General features: G+C 43.7%; 1 protein-coding gene across 8 annotated transcripts in view; it reads right to left on the bottom strand.

Annotated features, from left to right (window-relative positions):
- Positions 1-2,679: 2,679 nt before the first annotated feature.
- The window catches only part of cfap45 (cilia and flagella associated protein 45), a 119,970-nt gene continuing 104,149 nt past the window's right edge, over positions 2,680-18,500 (bottom strand). For 7 of the 8 annotated variants that reach the window (XM_059648221.1, XM_059648218.1, XM_059648215.1 and 4 more), the window contains 2 exons: positions 3,332-3,556; positions 2,680-2,864 (listed from right to left, as the gene is read on the bottom strand). In XM_059648221.1, coding sequence (XP_059504204.1) covers positions 2,798-2,864; positions 3,332-3,556 — 292 coding nt within the window. In that variant the 3' untranslated portion in view covers positions 2,680-2,797. Of the gene's footprint in view, positions 2,865-3,331; positions 3,557-18,500 lie in introns of those variants that run through there. The other variant, XM_059648222.1, reaches the window with a different exon arrangement.

The raw sequence follows: 18,500 nt of genomic DNA, 5'->3' as shown, positions 1-18,500 counted from the left end.
TTAGCCATCACCATCCGAGGAAAAAGGCTCTCACTGTCCACCCTATCTAATCCTCTGAGAAAGCTAGCCACCAGGATACATGAACATCAACTAGCCACAAAACGACATGACCCACAATCACTCGTATCCCTACATACAGATAAGGAAGGACACCACTTTGATTGGGACAACACATCCATCCTAGGACAAGCCAAACAGAGACACGCACGAGAATTCCTAGAAGCTTGGCATTCCAACCGGAACTCCATCAACAAACACATTGATTTGGAGCCAATCTACCATCCTCTGAGAAAAAGAACAGGAAATGATATCACCAACACAGGAAATGACATCACCAACCCAAGGAAACCTAACCAGATAAATACAAAGCGGGACATAACACCAGCACTTCGTCGGAGTCTCACTGATGATGTTACCTAGAATGGTGACGAAACGTCTGAAAACTAACCTTCCAGCTCAGCGAGCAAACTCACATCCAGAACCTCAACCTGAGCTACAAATCTTCTCAAAACTCGCTAAATCCTCTGATCTTCTTGTATGTCTCTATTAAGTCACCTCTTAACCTTCTTCTCTCGACCGAAAACAGCCTCAAGTCCCTTAGCCTTCCCTCATAAGACCTTCCCTCCAGACCAGGCAACATCCTGGTAAATCTCCTCTGCACCCTTTCCAATGCTTCCACATCCTTCCGAAAATGCAGTGACCAGAACTGTACGCAATACTCCATGTGCGGTCGCACCAGAGTTTTGTACAGCTGCAACATGACCTCATGGCTCCTAAACTCAATCCCTCTACCAACAAAACCTAACACATTCGTACGCCTTCTCAACAACCCTATCAACCTGTGTGGCAACTTTCAGGGATTCATGCACATGGACACCGAGATCTCTCTGCTCGTCCACACTACCAAGAATCTTACCATTAGCCCAGTACTCTGTATTTCTGTTACTCCTTCCAAAGTGAATCACGTCACACTTTTCCACATTAAACTCCATTTGCCACCTCTCAGCCCAGCTCTGCGCTTACCTATGTCCCTCTGTAACCTACAACATCCTTCCGCACTATCGACAACTCTACCAACTTTCTCATCCGCAAATTTATTAACCCATCCTTCTACACCCTCATCCAGCTCATTTACAAAAATGACAAACAGCAGTGGCCCCAAAAAAGATCTTTGCGGTACACCACTAGTAACTGAACTCCCAGGATGAATATTTCCCATCAACCACCACCCTCTGTCTTCTTACAGCTGGCCAATTTCTGTTCCAAACCGCTAAATCACCCTCAATCCCATGCCTCTCTGTATTTTCTGCAATAGCCTACCGTGGGGAACCGTATCAAACGCTTTACTGAAATCCATATACACAACATCAACCGCTTTACCCTCATCCACCTGTTTGGTCACGTTTTCAAAGAACTCAATAAGGTTTGTGAGGCATGACCTTCCCTTCACAAAACCGTGTTGACTATCCCTAATTAAATTATTCCTTTCTAGATCATTATAAATCCTATCTCTCATAATCCTCTCCAACACTTTACCCACAACCGAAGAAAGACATGAGGGGCAATTTTTATAAACAAAGTGTGGATTTTGTGCAGAATGTGCTGCAGGAGGAAGTGTTGGGTGCGGGTACACTTACAACATTTAAGAGACATTTAGATAAGTTTATGAATAAGAAATCTTTGGAAGGGTTTGGGCCAAGCGTAGGCAGTTGGAACTGGTTTAGTTTGGGATTATGATCGGCATGGAATGGTTGGTCCAAATCGGCTGTTTCTGTGCTGTATGATTGTATGATTTGTGGGTTAAAATTTGGGGTCAGGCATTAGAGACTAAAGAGTTGCGAGTGGTTGGTTGGAGTTAAGGATTGGGGGATGAGAAGTCAGGCATTAGGGTGAGGAACGAGGGGTTGAAGGTCGGGCAAGGAGTGAGAGTCAAGGGTTTAAGGAGGTGGAGACGTTGTGTGCTAAAGTGTATGACAGTGCAAGGGTTAAGTATGGAAAAACACAAAGAACAGACTTTTCCAGATGAGCCTTGTATGAGATGACTCTCCTGCACCTTAGAAGTTAGTATCTGCAGGAATCTATAAGGCAAATCTTGTAAAAATAGAATTAATGCTACCAAAAGCATTCCAAAGACACCTTGGAGTCAGTTAGATTTAGAGACAGGGAGGGGGCAGACACTCATAAGGAATGGAGAAAACATCCCATCATAACATTAAGTGACCCTTGACTGGATGAAGTAGATGTTAATAACATTAGCCTATGACCTAGGGTGGATATCTGCTTCTTGCATGTACAGAAAGTAGATTGCATTTTGGATAATGAGATGTCCACGAGGCTAAAAGATCTTCCAAAGGTATTGCCTTTTACTGTATTCCTTGGAGTTACAGTGTTAGCCTTCAAATACACTCTCCCTGCATTTTGCATGAATAAACAATCACAAACCTGTACTTAAGTTATCCCGTAGGCTATGTGCAGCAACAGGTGAGATGTTGAAATGATGCATTGAGGTTGAGGTAAAGGGGGTTAGGATTGAGAGATTTGGCATGAATGGATGAAAATCAAAGTGAGGGTTGGGACTGAGGAGCTAGGATTCAGGTTGTTGTGAGTGTTGAATGGTTTGAAGTGAGAAATTCTCCAACTAAATGAAATAACATGTAAAAAGTATATTACAAAACTAAGTTTGACAGTGATAATGAGTTAGATCATGTTTAATTTATTCTTTATAGTTACTGAAGATCACATTAAACATGGAACAGACAATCTCCAAATATAGCCACCATTTCAACAGAATTTGCTCCTAAGCTGTGACCGCTGCCAATCTTCGCTCAATCTCACGACAGTACTTCTCTGGAAGACCGACAGACCTGAAATACAAGGAGGAAAATGAGTTACAGACACTGGGGCTGAGGCTGATTTTCAGCATTACAACACCTCTCACTCACTCACAGGATAAATGCAGCTTCCAGCCTCTTTATTCTGCGAAATTCAACTGCTTTCCACTCACTCTCACTATGCAATCCAAAAGGAGCCCAAGCTCTTTCCAATTCACTCCCACGCTACACAATCCCAATGGATCAAACATCTCTCCATTTACTCTGGCTCACCTTCTCCAGGACAATTTGTGAAAATAAATGTTCATTGATACCCACATCCCATGAACAAATAAATAAAAGTAAAATTCAGTAGAACACCAACACTTCCTCATTCTCTCACATTGTACACTTTACCAGTAGACTCAAATCCCTGCACTTTCACAATTACTTACATGATCCCAGTTGGTCTCAATCCTTTCCCATTCACTATCATTGTGCACAATCCCTATGGAACTGACCTGAGTTCTTCGAGTTTCTTGCGCTTAATTTGATCGAGGCGAAGCCGTCGTTGATAAGCTTCCTCCTTCAGACGCTTCCCTTCCTCAAAAAATGCTGCCCGCTCTGCAATATGCTTCTGCTCCCTCTCTCGGATCTGCTCCCTTAGATCATTGGCATACTTGATCCTGCCATATCTCTTGTCTTCCTCCTCTTTCTTCTCCTTCTCAATCTTCTCTTTCTGTACTCTGTAATTTTAATCGTGTCAGTCACTGAGAATCCCAAGAAATCTCTCACCTCGATCCCTCCCTCTATATTGTCAGTTATAGAGTACAGTTACTTGCATCGAACAACGCCCCTAGCCAATACTTCCAGAAATTGTTAATCAAATAGAATGGGGAAAAAGCCATTTATGGACATACTGTGAAACCAGCTCAATACTGCCCTGATTATATAGCTCCATATCACGAGAATCTCTCACAGTCACAAAGGCCCCTGAAACACTTATATAGGAGAAAATTAGCTGATTGGAGAAAGCATGCAATAGTAAAAGGAAAGTCCATAAAACCAGGGGACATGATTTAAAAATAAAGATGCTTCTCATTTAAGACGGAGAGGAGAAGGAATTTCTTGTCAGACAGCTATTAATCTTTGGAATTCTCTCCCTGAGAAAGAGCTTTGGTTAATAAATTCAAATATCGGTTAGACAGGTTTTGACATACAATGGAGTTGAGCAGGAAAGTTGAGCTTTTTTCTAAATTCATGTGAGCCACACTGACTGGCCCGCATTTACTGTCCATCCATAGTAACCCTTGAGAAGGTGGTGGTGAGCTGCCTCCTTGAACTATTGCAACAAATGTGCTGTAGGTACACACACTATGCTGTGAGGGAGGGAATTCCAGGATTTTGACCCAGTCAGGATGACGAGTGGTTTGGAGGAGACCTTGCAGATGTTAATGCTCCCATGCATCTGCTGCCTTGTCCTTCTAGTTAGAAGTGGTTATGAATTTAAAAGGTGCTGTCTAAAGAGCTTTGGTGAATTTCTGCACTGCGTCTTGTAGAAAGTATATGCTGCTGCTACTAAGTGTCAGTGGTGGTCAGAGTAGATGTTTGTGTATATAGTGCTAATCACATCAGCTGCTTTGTTCCTGATTATGTCAAGATTGAGTACTATTGGAGGTGCATTCATCCAAGCAAGTGGAGAATATTCCATCACAGTCCTGGCTTATGCCTTGTAGATAGTGAAAAGGCTTTTAGGAGACAGATGGTGAGTTATTATCTGCCATATTCCTAGCCTCTTTTTAGAGCCACTGTATTTAGATGGTTTGTCCAAATGAATTTATGATCAATGGCTACCCGAAGGATATTGTTAGTGGGAGTGTTGACAATGCCTTTCAATGCCATTGGATGACGGTAGCTTAACTCTTATTGGAGGTGGTCATTGCCTGGAATTTGTGTGATGCAAATGTTACACTTTTTAGCCGAAGCTTGGATATTGTCCAGGGTTTGTTGCATTTCAGCAAGGACTGCTTCAGTATCTGTGGAGTTATGAATCATCTCTGCAATTATTAGCAAATATCCCCTCCTCTGACCTAATAATGAAGGGAAGGTCATTGTTGAAGCACCTGTAGATTGGTTCATATGAGGAAATGACTGACCAATACCTGCAAAGATGTTCTGGAGCTGAGATGACTAACCTCCTACTACTACAGACACATTCCAAATGCCAGGTATGAGCTTAAACAGTGCAGTGTTTCCCAGTTTCCATTGATTTCAGTTTTGCTCAAGTTCCTTGATACCACACTCAAGTAAAATGTGGTCTTGTTGTTGAGGGCTATCACACTCACCTAACCTCTGTAATTTAGCACTTTTTTCCGTGTTTGAACCAAGGCTGTAATGAGGTCAGGAGCTGAATGGTCCTGCCAAACCGAAACTGGGTCTCAGTGAGCATGTTATTGCTGAGCCGCGGCTAGCACCGTTTTTAAAAAATTCATTTATAGGATGAGGGCTTCGCTAGCTAGGCAGCATTTATTTCCAATTCCTAATTTCCCAGAGGGCAATTAAAAGTCTACCACATTGCTGTGGGTCTGGAGTCACATGAGGGCCAGACCAAGTAAGGTTGGCAGTTTCCTTCCCTAAAGAACATTAGTGAACCAGGTGGGTTTTTCCCTACAATTGACAATGGATTCACGGTCATGATTAGATTCTTAATCCCAGGTATTTACTGAATTCAAATTCCATTATCTGTCATGGCAGGATTCAAATCCAGGTCCCCAGGACATTATCTGGGTGTCTGGATTAACAGTCCAGCAATAATACCACTAGGCCATCGCCTCCAAGGTTGACAACACCTTAAGTCAATTTACTAATGATCAAGAGAAGACTGATGGGGCTTTAATTGGCCAGATTGGGTTTGTTCTGCTTTTTGTGTACAGGACATACCTGGGCAAGTTTCCATATTGTCGGGTAGATGCCAGTGTTGTAGCTGTAATGGAATGGCTTGGTTGGGGTTCACCACATTCTGCAGCACAAGTCTTCAGTACCATTCTCAGAATGTTTACACAGTCCATAGCCTTTGCATTATCAGTGCATCCAACCATTTCTTGATATCACGTGGCTAAAGACTAGTATCTGTGATGCTGGAGATCACTGGAGGAGGCTGAAATGGCATTTTTGACTGGAGATTGCTGTGAATGCTTCAGACTTGACTTTTGCATTGATGTATTGGGTTCTTCCATCATTGAGGATGGGGACATTTGTGAAGCCTGCTCCTCTGGTGAATTGTCTGCATGACTGATGTAAAAGGACTGCAGAGCTTAGATCTGATCTGTTGATTATGGGATTAATCATCTCTGTTTATCATTTACTGTTTGTACTGTTTGGCATGCCAGAAGTCCCATTTGGTAGCTTCATGAGACTGACAGCTCATTGTTGGGTATGCCTGATATTGTTCCTTTGAACCTGGGTTGATCTCCTGGCTTGATAGTAATGGTAGAGTGGGTGACATGCTGGCCATGAGGTTGCAGATTGGTTTGCAATTCTACTGCTGTGGACGGCCCATAATCTCATGAATGCCCTATTATTGAGTTGCTAAATCTGACTAAATTCTATCCCATTTAGCACAGTGATAGTGCCACATGACATAACGTATGGTATTCTCAAAACTGCAGGTGGTGTTTGTGTTGGAAAGGGTCCGAAGGAAGTATACAAGAATGATCCTAGGGATAAAGGAATTGTCATATGAAGAGCAGTTGAGGACTCTGTGCCTGTACTTAGTGGAGTTTAGAAGTATTGTGGGGATCTAATTAAAACTTACAGAATACTGAGAAGCCTGGATAGAGTGGACAGGGAGAAGGTTTTTCCACTAGGAGGAGAGATTCAGGCCCGAGGACACAGTCTAAGAGTGAAGAGATGTTTCTTTACAGCTGAGAAGAGTTGGAATTTCTTCATCTTTGGAACTCATTGATGCAGAGGTCTGTGTAGGGCCAAGATATTGAATTTATTTAAAACAGAGATAGAGAGGTTCTGGATCTGGAAGGGGATCAAGGATTATGGCGGGAATGCAGGGTAATTGGGTTGAGAAACATGTCAGTCATGATCAAATGGCAGAGCACACAACAGCACAGAAAAAGGTCCTTTGCCCATCACGGCTGCGTCAATAAAAAACAACCACCTTTTACTATTGTGTCCTCCCTCACGAAAACTGAAACAAAATATTGATTTAGTGATTCTGCCATTTCTGTGTTTCTAATCTCACAGGGCAGGTGATGGCCTAGTGGTGTAATCACTGGACTGTTAATCCAGAGACCCGATAACACTCTGGGTACCTGAGTACAAATTCTGTAGATGGTGGAATTTGAATCTGATAAAATTTCTGGAATGAAGAATCTAGTGATGACTGTGAATCAATTGCCCAAAAAACCTATCTGGTTTGCTAATGTCCTTTAGGGAAGGAAATCTGTCACCTTCACCTAGTCTGGCCTACGTGTGACCCACAGCAATGTGGTTAACTCTTAACTTTCCTCTGGGCAATTAGGGATGTGCAATAAATGCTCCCTGGTCAGTGATGCCCTCATCCTGTGAATGAATAAAGGAACTATTAATTCCCAAGTCTCATCTTCCAATGGACCACCATTCACTTTAATTGCTCTCTTCCGTTTTATATATTGATGGAAGCTTTTGCGCCAGTTTTCTTTCATAATTTGCTTTTGCTCTTCTGATGACTTTTTCATATCCTTTTATTGATCCTTAAAAGTTTCCCAATCTTCCAGCCTGACACTCACCTTTGCAATATGCTAAACCTTAATTTTTGTCCTTATGTTATCTTTAACTTCCTTGTTTAGCTTATTTACTTTATCCCCTCCCTAAAATCTTTCATCCTCTCTGGAATATAATTTAGATGGGAGTAACTGAGTATTTCCTCTAAACATCGGCCACAATAATGCAGCACATTTTGTGCTGAGTGTTTGACAAGGCCCTTCAGACTGATCCAAGCATCAGAACCTCATCATCAGAAGGTTTCTTGTCTACTTCACAATGACTTTAGTCGAAGAATGGACAGCATGGCATCTACATTTGATTTCTGCCATGAGATTGCATCACTGAGTAATCAGCAATGAATGTAGAGCGTAACCTTTGTTTTCCAGTAAGCATTCCAATAAAGCATCCGTCCAGAGAAGCAAAGCAGGAACGTGAGCTCTCAAGGATGTAACTGTGGAATCTCCCAGTAGATATACATGAAGTGGTCTTGATGATCACAGACGACTTGTAAATTGATGGCATGTAATCATTTTCTGTGCTATGATAGGTTGCCCACAATGCAATGTGTGTGCAAACTACAGCATTTAGACATGCTGCCAACGCCTACTGATGGACTGCAACACTGGCCTAATCTTAAAGAAATACACAAATTGGTGTGATCCCAATTTGTATCAGTAAGAGCCTTGATATATTTGTAGGTTGCGGATTCTGAAATCCCACAAAGAACCCCACCAGGTGTCTAGAAACATGCAGCTGCATAAAAGTTTAGCACAACTGTCAGCTTGATAGCCAGAAGGATACATGACCTTGCACTTCATAGAACATTTTTTTAGAACATAGACCATTACAGCACAGTACAGACCCTTCGGCCCTCAATGTTGTGCCAACCTGTCATACCGATGTGAAGCCCATCTAACCTACACTATTCCATGTACGTCCATGTGCTTGTCCAATGACAACTTAAATGTACTTAAAGTTGGCGAATCCACCACCGTTGCAGGCAAAGCGTTTCATTCCCTTACTACTCTCTGAGTAAAGAAACTACCTCTGACATCTGTCCTATGTTTTTCACCCCTCAATTTAAAGCTATGCCCCCTTGCGCTCGCCATCAACATCCTAGGAAAAAGGCTCTCCCTATCCACCCTATCTAACCCTCTGATTATTTTATATGTTTCAATTAAGCCACCTCTCATCCTCCTTCTCTCTAATGAAAACAGTCTCAAGTCCCTCAGCCTTTCCTCATAAGACCTTCCCTCCATACCAGGCAACATCCTAGTAAATCTCCTCTGCACCCTTTCCAAAGCTTCCACATCCTTCTTATAATGCGGTGACCAGAACTGTACACAATACTCCAAGTGCGGCCGCACCAGAGTTTTGTACAGCTTTAACATAACCTCTTGGTTCCGGAACTCAATCCCTGTATTAATAAAAGCTAAAACACTGCATGCCTTCTCAACAGTTCTGTCAACCTGGGTGGCAACTTTCAAGGATCTGTGTACATGGACACCGAGATCTCTCTGCTCATCTATACCGCCAAGAATCTTACCATTAGTCCTGTACTTTGCCTTCCAGTTACTCCTAGCAAAGTGCATCACCTCACACTTGTCTGCATTAAACTCCATTTGCCACCTCTCAGCCCAGCTCTGCAGCTTATCTATGTCTCTCTGCAACCTACAGCATCCTTCGTCACTATCCACAACTCCACCGACCTTAGTGTCGTCTGCAAATTTACTAACCCATCCTCCTACGCCCTCATCCAGGGCATTTATAAAAATGACAGACAGAAGTGGACCCAACACCGACCCTTGCAGTACACCACTAGTAACTGGACTCCAGTATGAACATTTCCCATCAACTACCACCCTCTGTCTTCTTTCAGCAAGCCAATTTCCGATCCAAACTGCTATATCTCCCACAATTCCATTCCTCCGCAATTTGTACAATAGCCTACTGTGGGGAACCTTATTGAACGCCTTGCTGAAATCCACATCAACCGGTTTACTCTCATTAACCTGTTTGGTCACCTTCTCAAAGAACTCAATAAGGTTTGTGAGGCACGACCTTCCCTTCACAAAACCATGCTGACTATCCCTAATCAATTTATTCTTTTCTAGATGATTATAAATCCTATCCCTTATAACCTTTTCCAACACTTTACCAACAACTGAGGTAAGGCTCACTGGTCTATCATTACCAGGGTTGTCTCTACTCCCCTTCTTGAACAGGGGAACCACATTTGCTATCCTCCAGTCATCTGGCACTATTCCTGTAGACAATGACGAGTTAAAGATCAATGCCAAAAGCTCGGCAATCTCCTCCCTGGCTTCCCAGAGGATCCGAGGATAAATCCCATCCGGCCCAGGGCACTTATCTATCTTCACCTTCTGAAGGATTTCTAATAGGTCTTCCTTCTGAACCTCAATCCCACCTAGTCTAGTAGCCTGTATCTCAGCATTCTCCTCGACAACTTTGTCATTTTCTAGAGTGAATACTGTTGAAAAATATTCATTTAGCGCTTCCCCTATCTCATCTGACTCCACAAACAACTTACCACTACTATCCTTGATTGGGCCTAATCTTACTTTTGTCATTCTTTTATTCCTTAAATACCTATAGAAAGCCTTAGGGTTTACCCTGATCCTATCTGCCAACAACTTCTCATGTCTCCTCCTGGCTCTTCTGACCTCTCTCTTTAGGTCTTTCCTGGCTACCTTGTCGCCCTCAAGTGCCCTAACGGAGCCTTCACATCTCATCCTAATATCAGCCTTCTTCTTCTTCTTGACCAGAGATTCCACCTCCTTCGTAAACCACGGCTCCCGCACTCTACAGCTTCCTCCCTGCCTGACAGGTACATATTTATCTAGGATACACAGGAGCTTTTCCTTGAATAAGCTCCACATTTCTAATGTGCCCATCCCCTGCAGTTTCCTTCCCCATTCTATGCTCCCTAACTCTTGCCTAATCTCATCGTACTTGCCTTTCCCCCAGCTATAACTCTTGCCCAGTGGTATACACCTATCCCTTTCCATCACTAAAGTAAACATAACAGAATTGTGATCGCTATCACCAAAGTGCTCACCTACTTCCAAATCTAACACCTGGCGGGCTCATTACCCAGTACCAAATCTAATGTGGCTTCGCCCCTTGTTGACCTATCTACATTACTGTGTCAGGAAGCCCTCCTGCACACTCTGGACAAAAACTGACCCATCTATAGTACTCGAACTATAGTGTTCCCAGTCAATGTTTGGAAAGTTGAAGTCCCCCATGACAACTACCCTGTCTCTATCACTCCTATCGAGAATCATCTTTGCTATCCCTTCCTGTACATCTCTGGAACTATTCGGACGCCTATAGAAAACTCCCAACAGGGTGACGTCTCCTTTCCTGTTTCTAACCTCAGCCCATACTACCTCAGTTGACGAGTCCCCAAACATCCTTTCTGCAACTGTAATACTGTCCTTGACCAACAATGCCACACCTCCGCCCCTTTTACCATCTTCTCTGTTCTTACTGAAACATCTTAATCCCGGAAACTGCAACAACTATTCTTGTCCCTGCTCTATCCATGTCTCCGAAATGACCACAACAACGAAGTCCCAGGCACTAACCCATGCTGCAAGTTCACCCACCTTATTCCGGGCGCTCCTGGCGTTGAAGTAGACACACTTTAATCCAACTTCTTGCTTGCCGGTGCCATCTTGCTTCCCTGAAACTTTATTTCGGACCACCCTACTCTCAACCTTTTCTATAGTCAAACTACAATTTTGGTGCCCCTCCCCCTGCTGAATTAGTTTAAACCCACCCAAATAGCCTTAGCAACTTTCCCCCCCAGGATATCAGTACCCCTCTGGTTCAGGTGAAGACCATCTTGCTTGTAGAGGTCCCACCTACCTCAGAAAGAGCCCCAATTATCCAAGAATCCAAAACCCTCCCTCTTGCACCATCCCTGTAGCCACGTGTTCAACTCCTCTCTCTCCCTATTCCTCGCCTCACTAGCACGTGGCACGGGCAACAAACCAGAGACAACAACTTTGTTTGTCCTAGCTCTCAGCAAATGTGGTTCCCCTGTTCAAGAAGGTGAGTAGAGACAACCCTGGTAATTATAGACCAGTGAGCCTTACCTCAGTTGTTGGTGAAGTGTTGGAAAAGGTTAGATAGGGTGGATAGGGAGAGCCTTTTTCCTAGGATGGTGACGGCGAGCACGAGGGGACATAGCTTTAAATTGAGGGGTGAAAGATATAGGACAGATGTTAGAGCTAGTTTCTTTACTCAGAGAGTAGTAAGGGAGTGGAACGCTTTGTCTGCAACAGTAGTAGATTTGCCAACTTTAGGTACATTTAAGTCGTCATTGGATAAGCATATGGGCGTACATGGAATAGTGTAGGTTAGATGGGCTTGAGATTGGTATGACAGGTCGGCACAACATCGAGGGCCGAAGGGCCTGTACTGTGCTGTAATGTTCTATGTTCTAACTGTATCCAAAGCGGTGTACTTATTATTGAGGGGAACAGCCACAGGGGATCCCTGCACTGTCTGCCTCTTCCCTTTCCCCTACCTGACAGTCACCCAGCTACCTTTGTCCTGTAATTTGGGTGTGACTACTTCCCTATAACTCCCCTCTATCACCCCCTCAGCCTCCTGAATGATCTGGAGTTCATCCAGCTCCAGGTCCCTAACACGGTCTGTGAGGAGCTGGAATTTGGCGCACTTCTCGCAGGTGAAGTCAGCAGGGACACTAGTGGTGACCCTTGCTTCCCACATTCTGCAAGAGGAGCATGCAACTGCCCTAGTTTCCATCCCCTCTCCTCTAGATTGCCAAAGGAGATAAAGAGAAAAAAAAAGTAGCTCACCTTAATGGCCTTCCACACAGTCTTTTGTTTTGGTTCGAGGAGGGTAGTGGGAGACACCACACATTTAGTGTTTCAGGTTTAGCCACTGCCCAAACATAATAGCAGTCCCCATGTCCACTTTTGCTCCTGCTCACCCTTCGCTCCGCCTGTTCACGAGGCAAGTCTTTTATGTGGAAACCTTACCTTCTTGGCTGCACCCGGCTCCCACTCACTACTCCCGCCACTGAAATTGGAGGCCACTGTCTCCTGAGGCAAGTTTTTTATACAGAGACCTTAGTTTCCTGGCTACCCTTGGCTCACGGTCTCACGACTCCCACCGATGAATTAGAGAAATATTAGAAATAATTGTGGCCCCAGCTCTGATCTCCGTGGCACACCACTAGTTACAGTGTGAAGACGACCCCACCCTTTTCTCAACTCTGTCTTCCATTCAGTTCAGACGAAGAGTGACTTGACTTGAAATGTTAATTTTGCTCTCTTCGCACAGATGTTGCCAGTCCTGCAGAGCTTCTCCAGAAATTTCTTTAATTGTCTCTGTCTTTTTTAATATATCACTATGGGCTCTTACCTTATTAAGTAGCATAATGTATGGTACCTTATCAAATGCCTTCTGAAAATATAAATATTTTACATCCACTGCTTCCCTTTCAAGTATCCTGCTTGTCACACCCTCATAGAATTTGTACTAAATTTATCAGACATGATTGTCCCTTCATGACTCTGCTTGATCATATGTGGCATTTCTAAATGCGCTTTCATTACATCCTTTATAATAGATGCTAACATTTTCCCAATAACAAACATTAAGCTATTATAGGGAAAATATGAGGTTCTAATTATGATCTATGCATGAACGTAGGAACATAGGAATTAGGAACAGGAGGAGGCAATTCAGCCCCTTTGAACCTGCTGTGCCATTTAACATGATTATGGCTGATCTTATCCTGGTCTCAACTCTACTTTCCTGTCTGCTCCTTATATCCTGCTTTTCAGCAGAAACTTATCAATTTCTTTCTTGAATCTGTTGGATGATTCTGTCTCCTCTGCACTCTGTGGCAGAGTTTCACAAATTCACAACCCTCTAAGGGAAGTAGTTTCTCCTCATTTCGGTTTTGAACCTACTCCTCTCACTTAATATCTATGTCCTGTTGTTCCAGACGGTCCCACAAGGAGGAACAACTGTTCAATGCCCACCTTATCAATCCCCTTTTGCCATTTCACATGTTTCAATCAGATCCCCCAATATTCATTTGTACTCCATATGTAGTCTCATCAACGCCTTACATAATTGTAACAACACTTTACCTTCATAATCCATGAATGATGACGTCAGCTTGTACAAGGGGGCACAACTACAAATTGAGGGGTGATAGATTTAAGACAGATGTCAGAGGCAGGTTCTTTACTCAGAGTGGTAAGGGCGTGGAACGCCCTGCCTGCCAATGTAGTTAACTCAGCCACATTAGGGGCATTTAAACAGTCCTTGGATAAGCATATGGATGATGATGGGATAGTGTAGGGGGAGGGGCTTAGATTTGTTCACAGGTCGGTGCAACATCGAGGGCTGAAGGGCCTGTTCTGCGCTGTATTGTTCTATAATCCAGTCCTTTACAATGAATGCAAGGTTTCCATTTGCCTTTCTTATTATATGCTGCACCTGCATTCCCACCTTCTGTGATTCATGCATAAAGACACCCAGATCCCTCTGCACTGAAGCACTTTGAATCTGCTTCCCATTTAAAGAATAATTTGCTATTTCTCCAGGCAAAGTGGACAACCTCACAGTTATCCACATTAAACTCCATCTGCCAGATTCTGGGCCATTCTCCTAGTCTATAAATATCCATTTGTAAACTCTTTATTTCCTCATTACTGCCTGCTTTCTCACTATTTTAATATCATTTTCAGACTTTGATAGTTACACTTTGCCTCTGCTTTCAGATCATTTATATAGATTGTAATTAGTTGAGGTCTGAGAACTGAGTCCTGTGGCACCCCGCTAGTTACAGTCCATCATCTAGACAACAACCTATTTATCCTGAACCCCTTTTTTCAATCAGTCAGCCAATCCTCTATCCAAACCAATATTCTACTTTTAACCCTTTGGGATCTAACCTTCTGGATCAGACTTTTATGTGGCAATTTGTGAAATCTGGAAGTCCAAATGTACCAAATCCACAGATCCCTGTTATCTACCTTGTTGGATACATCCTCAAAGAACTCCAGGAAGTTTGACAAGCATGACTTGCCCTTCATGAAACCACGCTGATGCTGGTGAATTGAGCTTTGTTTTTCCAAGTGTTCAGTTATCACCTCCTTTATGATTGACTCCAGCAACTTCTCCACTACAGAGGTTAAACTAACTAAGCTTCCCACTTTCTGCCTACCTCCTTTTTGAATAAGGCTGTCACAGTTGTATGTTTCCAGTCCACTGGTACCTTTCCAGAATCCAGGGAATTGTGGGAAATCACATCTAATACATTTACTAGCACTGCTTTCATACACTAAATTGCAGGTCATCAGGCCCTGGGGATTTATCTGCCTGTAATCCCATCAGTTTTCTTAATGACCTCCCTAGTTGTAGTAATTTCACCAAGTCTCTCTGTAGTAATTGCAGTTTTTGGGAAGAAATTATCGTCTTCCATAGTGAAAACAGAGATAAGGTATTGGTTTAGTGCCTCTGCCATTTCTGAATTTTCCATTATTACCTCACTATTTCTGTCCTCTAAAGAGCCAACATTTTCTTTCAATTCCTTCTCATATACTTACAGAAGCTTTTGGTATCAGTGCTTATGCTTTCTGCTAGCTTCCTTTCATTGTTCATCTTAGGTCTTTAAATTTCAACTTAGTAACCCTTTACTGATGTTTAAACCCATCCTCATCCTCCAGAGTGCCCCTACCATTTGCAGTATGATACGCTCTAGTTTTTGCACTACTAATCAGAGAGGGTATCTCAGCTACAGAAGCTTCCATTGTTGAGGAAGATCTGCCTAGCGAGTCAGTGTGGGTGGAAATTAGGAACAGCAAGGGAGTAGTCACCTCGTTAGGGGTTTACTACAGACCCCCAATAGCAGCAGGGAGATTGAAGAAAGCATAGGTCGACAGACTTTGGAAAAGTGTGGACGTAGTAGGGTTGTTGTAATGGGTGACTTTAACTTTCCTAATATTGATTGGAACCTCCTTCGAGCAGAAGATTTGAATGGAGCTGTTTTTGTAAGGTGTGTTCAGGAGGGTTTCCTAACGCAGTACGTTGACAGGCCGACGAGGGGAGAGGCCATTCTAGACTTGGTGCTCGGAAACGAGCCGGGGCAGGTATCAGATCTTGTGGTGGGAGAGCATTTTGGTGATAGTGACCACAACTGCCTCACATTCTACACAGCTATGGAGAAGGAGAGGTTTAGGCAAAATGGGAGGATATTTAATTGGGGAAGAGGAAACTATGATGCGATTAGACATGAGTTAGGAAGCATGGACTGGGAGAAATTGTTCCATGGTAAGGGCACTATAGACATGTGGAGACTGTTTAAGGAACAGTTGTTGCGAGTGATGAGTATATATGTCCCTCTGAGACAGGCAGGAAGGGGTGAGATAAAGGAACCTTGGATGACGAGAGCGGTGGAGCTTCTTGTGAAAAGGAAGAAGGTAGCTTACGTAAGGTGGAGGAAGCTAGGGTCAAGTTCAGCTCGAGAGGATTACACGCAGGCAAGGAAGGAGCTCAAAAATGGTCTGAGGAGAGCCAGGAGGGGGCACGAGAAAGGCTTGGCAGAACGAATTAGGGAAAACACAAAGACATTTTACACTTATGTGCAGAATAAGAGAATGGTCAAAGAAAGAGTAGGGCCGATCAGGGATAGCATAGGGAACTTGTGCGTGGAGTCTGAGGAGGTAGGGGAAGCCCTAAATGAGTTTTTTGCTTCTGTCTTTACGAAAGAAACGAACTTTGTAGTGAATGAAACCTTTGAAGAGCAGGTGTGCATGCTGGAATGGATAGAGATAGAGGAAGCTGATGTGCTGAAAATTTTGTCAAACATTAAGATTGACAAGTCGCCAGGCCCGGACCAGATTTGTCCTCGGTTGCTTTGGGAAGCGAGAAATGCAATTGCTTCGCCACGTGCGAGGATCTTTGCATCCTCGCTCTCCACTGGAGTCGTACCTGAGGACTGGAGAGAGGCAAATGTAATTCCTCTCTTCAAGAAAGGAAATAGGGAAATCCCCGGCAATTACAGACCAGTAAGTCTCACATCTGTCGTCTGCAAGGTGTTAGAAAGGATTCTGAGGGATAGGATTTATGACCATCTGGAAGAGCATGGCTTGATCAAATGCAGTCAACACAGCTTTGTGAGGGGCAGGTCTTGCCTCACAAACCTTATCGAGTTCTTTGAGGATGTGACTAGAAAAGTTGATGAGGGTCGAGCTGTGGATGTGGTCTATATGGACTTCAGTAAGGCATTTGATAAGGTTCCCCATGGTAGGCTCATTCAGAAGGTCAGGAGGAATGGGATACAGGGGAACTTAGCTGTCTGGATACAGAATTGGCTGGCCAACAGAAGGCAGCGAGTGGTAGTAGAAGGAAAATATTCTGCCTGGAAGTCAGTGATGACTGGTGTTCCACAGGGCTCTGTCCTTGGGCCTCTACTGTTTGTAATTTTTATTAATGACTTGGATGAGGGGATTGAAGGATGGGTCAGCAAGTTTGCAGACAACACAAAGGTTGCAGGTGTCGTTGACAGTGTAGAGGGCTGTTGTAGGCTGCAGCGGGACATTGACAGGATGCAGAGATGGGCTGAGAGGTGGCAGATGGAGTTCAACCTGGATAAATGCGAGGTGATGCATTTTGGAAGGTCGAATTTGAAAGCTGAGTACAGGGTTAAGGATAGGATTCTTGGCAGTGTGGAGGAACAGAGGAATCTTGGTGTGCAGATATATAGATCCCTTAAAATGGCCACCCAAGTGGACAGGGTTGTTAAGAAAGCATATGGTGTTTTGGCTTTCATTAACAGGGGGATTGAGTTTAAGAGTCGCGAGATCTTGTTGCAGCTCTATAAAACTTTGGTTAGACCGCACTTGGAATACTGCGTCCAGTTCTGGTCGCCCTATTATAGGAAAGATGTGGATGGTTTGGAGAGGGTTCAGAGGAGGTTTACCAGGATGCTGCCTGGACTGGAGGGCTTACCTTATGAAGAGAGGTTGACTGAGCTCGGACTCTTTTCATCGGAGAAAAGGAGGAGGAGAGCGGACCTAATTGAGGTATACAAGATAATGAGAGGCATAGATCGAGTTGATAGCCAGAGACTATTTCCCAGGGCAGAAATGGCTAACACGAGGGGTCATAGTTTTAAGCTGGTTGGAGGAAAGTATAGAGGGGAGGTCAGAGGCGGGTTCTTTACATAGAGTTGTGAGAGCATGGAATGCGTTGCCAGCAGCAGTTGTGGAAGCAAGGTCATTGGGGTCATTTAAGAGACTGCTGGACATGTATATGGTCACAGAAATTTGAGGGTGCATACATGAGGATCAATGGTCAGCACAACATCGTGGGCTGAAGGGCTTGTTCTGTGCTGTACTGTTCTATGTTCTATGTTATCCTTGACTTCCGTATTGAGCCGTGGATGATTTTTTCATCTTTTGACAATTCCTCTTCCTCTCAGCAATATACTTTAATTGAGGGGTATTTAGTTTCGCCCGAAGCATTTGCCACTGTTCTTCAACTCTACTGCCCTTTAATATTTTTGCCAAGTTCACCTGGGCCAACTCCTTCCTCAGGTCTGTATAATTACCTTTGCCCAATGTGAAAATGCTTGTGTGCAACTCTGTCTTCACTGTTTCAATCTGAATACAAACAAAGAACAAAGAAACCTACAGCACAGGAACAGGCCCCTCGGCCCTCCAAGCCTGCGCCAATCAAGATCCTCTGTCTAACCTGTCATCTATTTTCTAACAGTCTATGTCCATTTGCTCCCTGCCCATCTATGTACCTGTCCAAATATATCTTAAAAGACGCTAACGTGTCTGCGTCTACCACCTCCGCTGGCAACGCGTTCCAGGCGCCCAACACCCTCTGTGTAAAGAACTTTCCACGCAT

The sequence above is a fragment of the Stegostoma tigrinum genome, chromosome 8 (assembly GCF_030684315.1).
Source record: "Stegostoma tigrinum isolate sSteTig4 chromosome 8, sSteTig4.hap1, whole genome shotgun sequence".
In the NCBI taxonomy this organism is placed as follows: Eukaryota; Metazoa; Chordata; class Chondrichthyes; order Orectolobiformes; family Stegostomatidae; genus Stegostoma; species Stegostoma tigrinum.
Note: the sequence above shows the minus strand (reverse complement) of the source record. Positions and strands in the feature narration are given on the sequence as shown.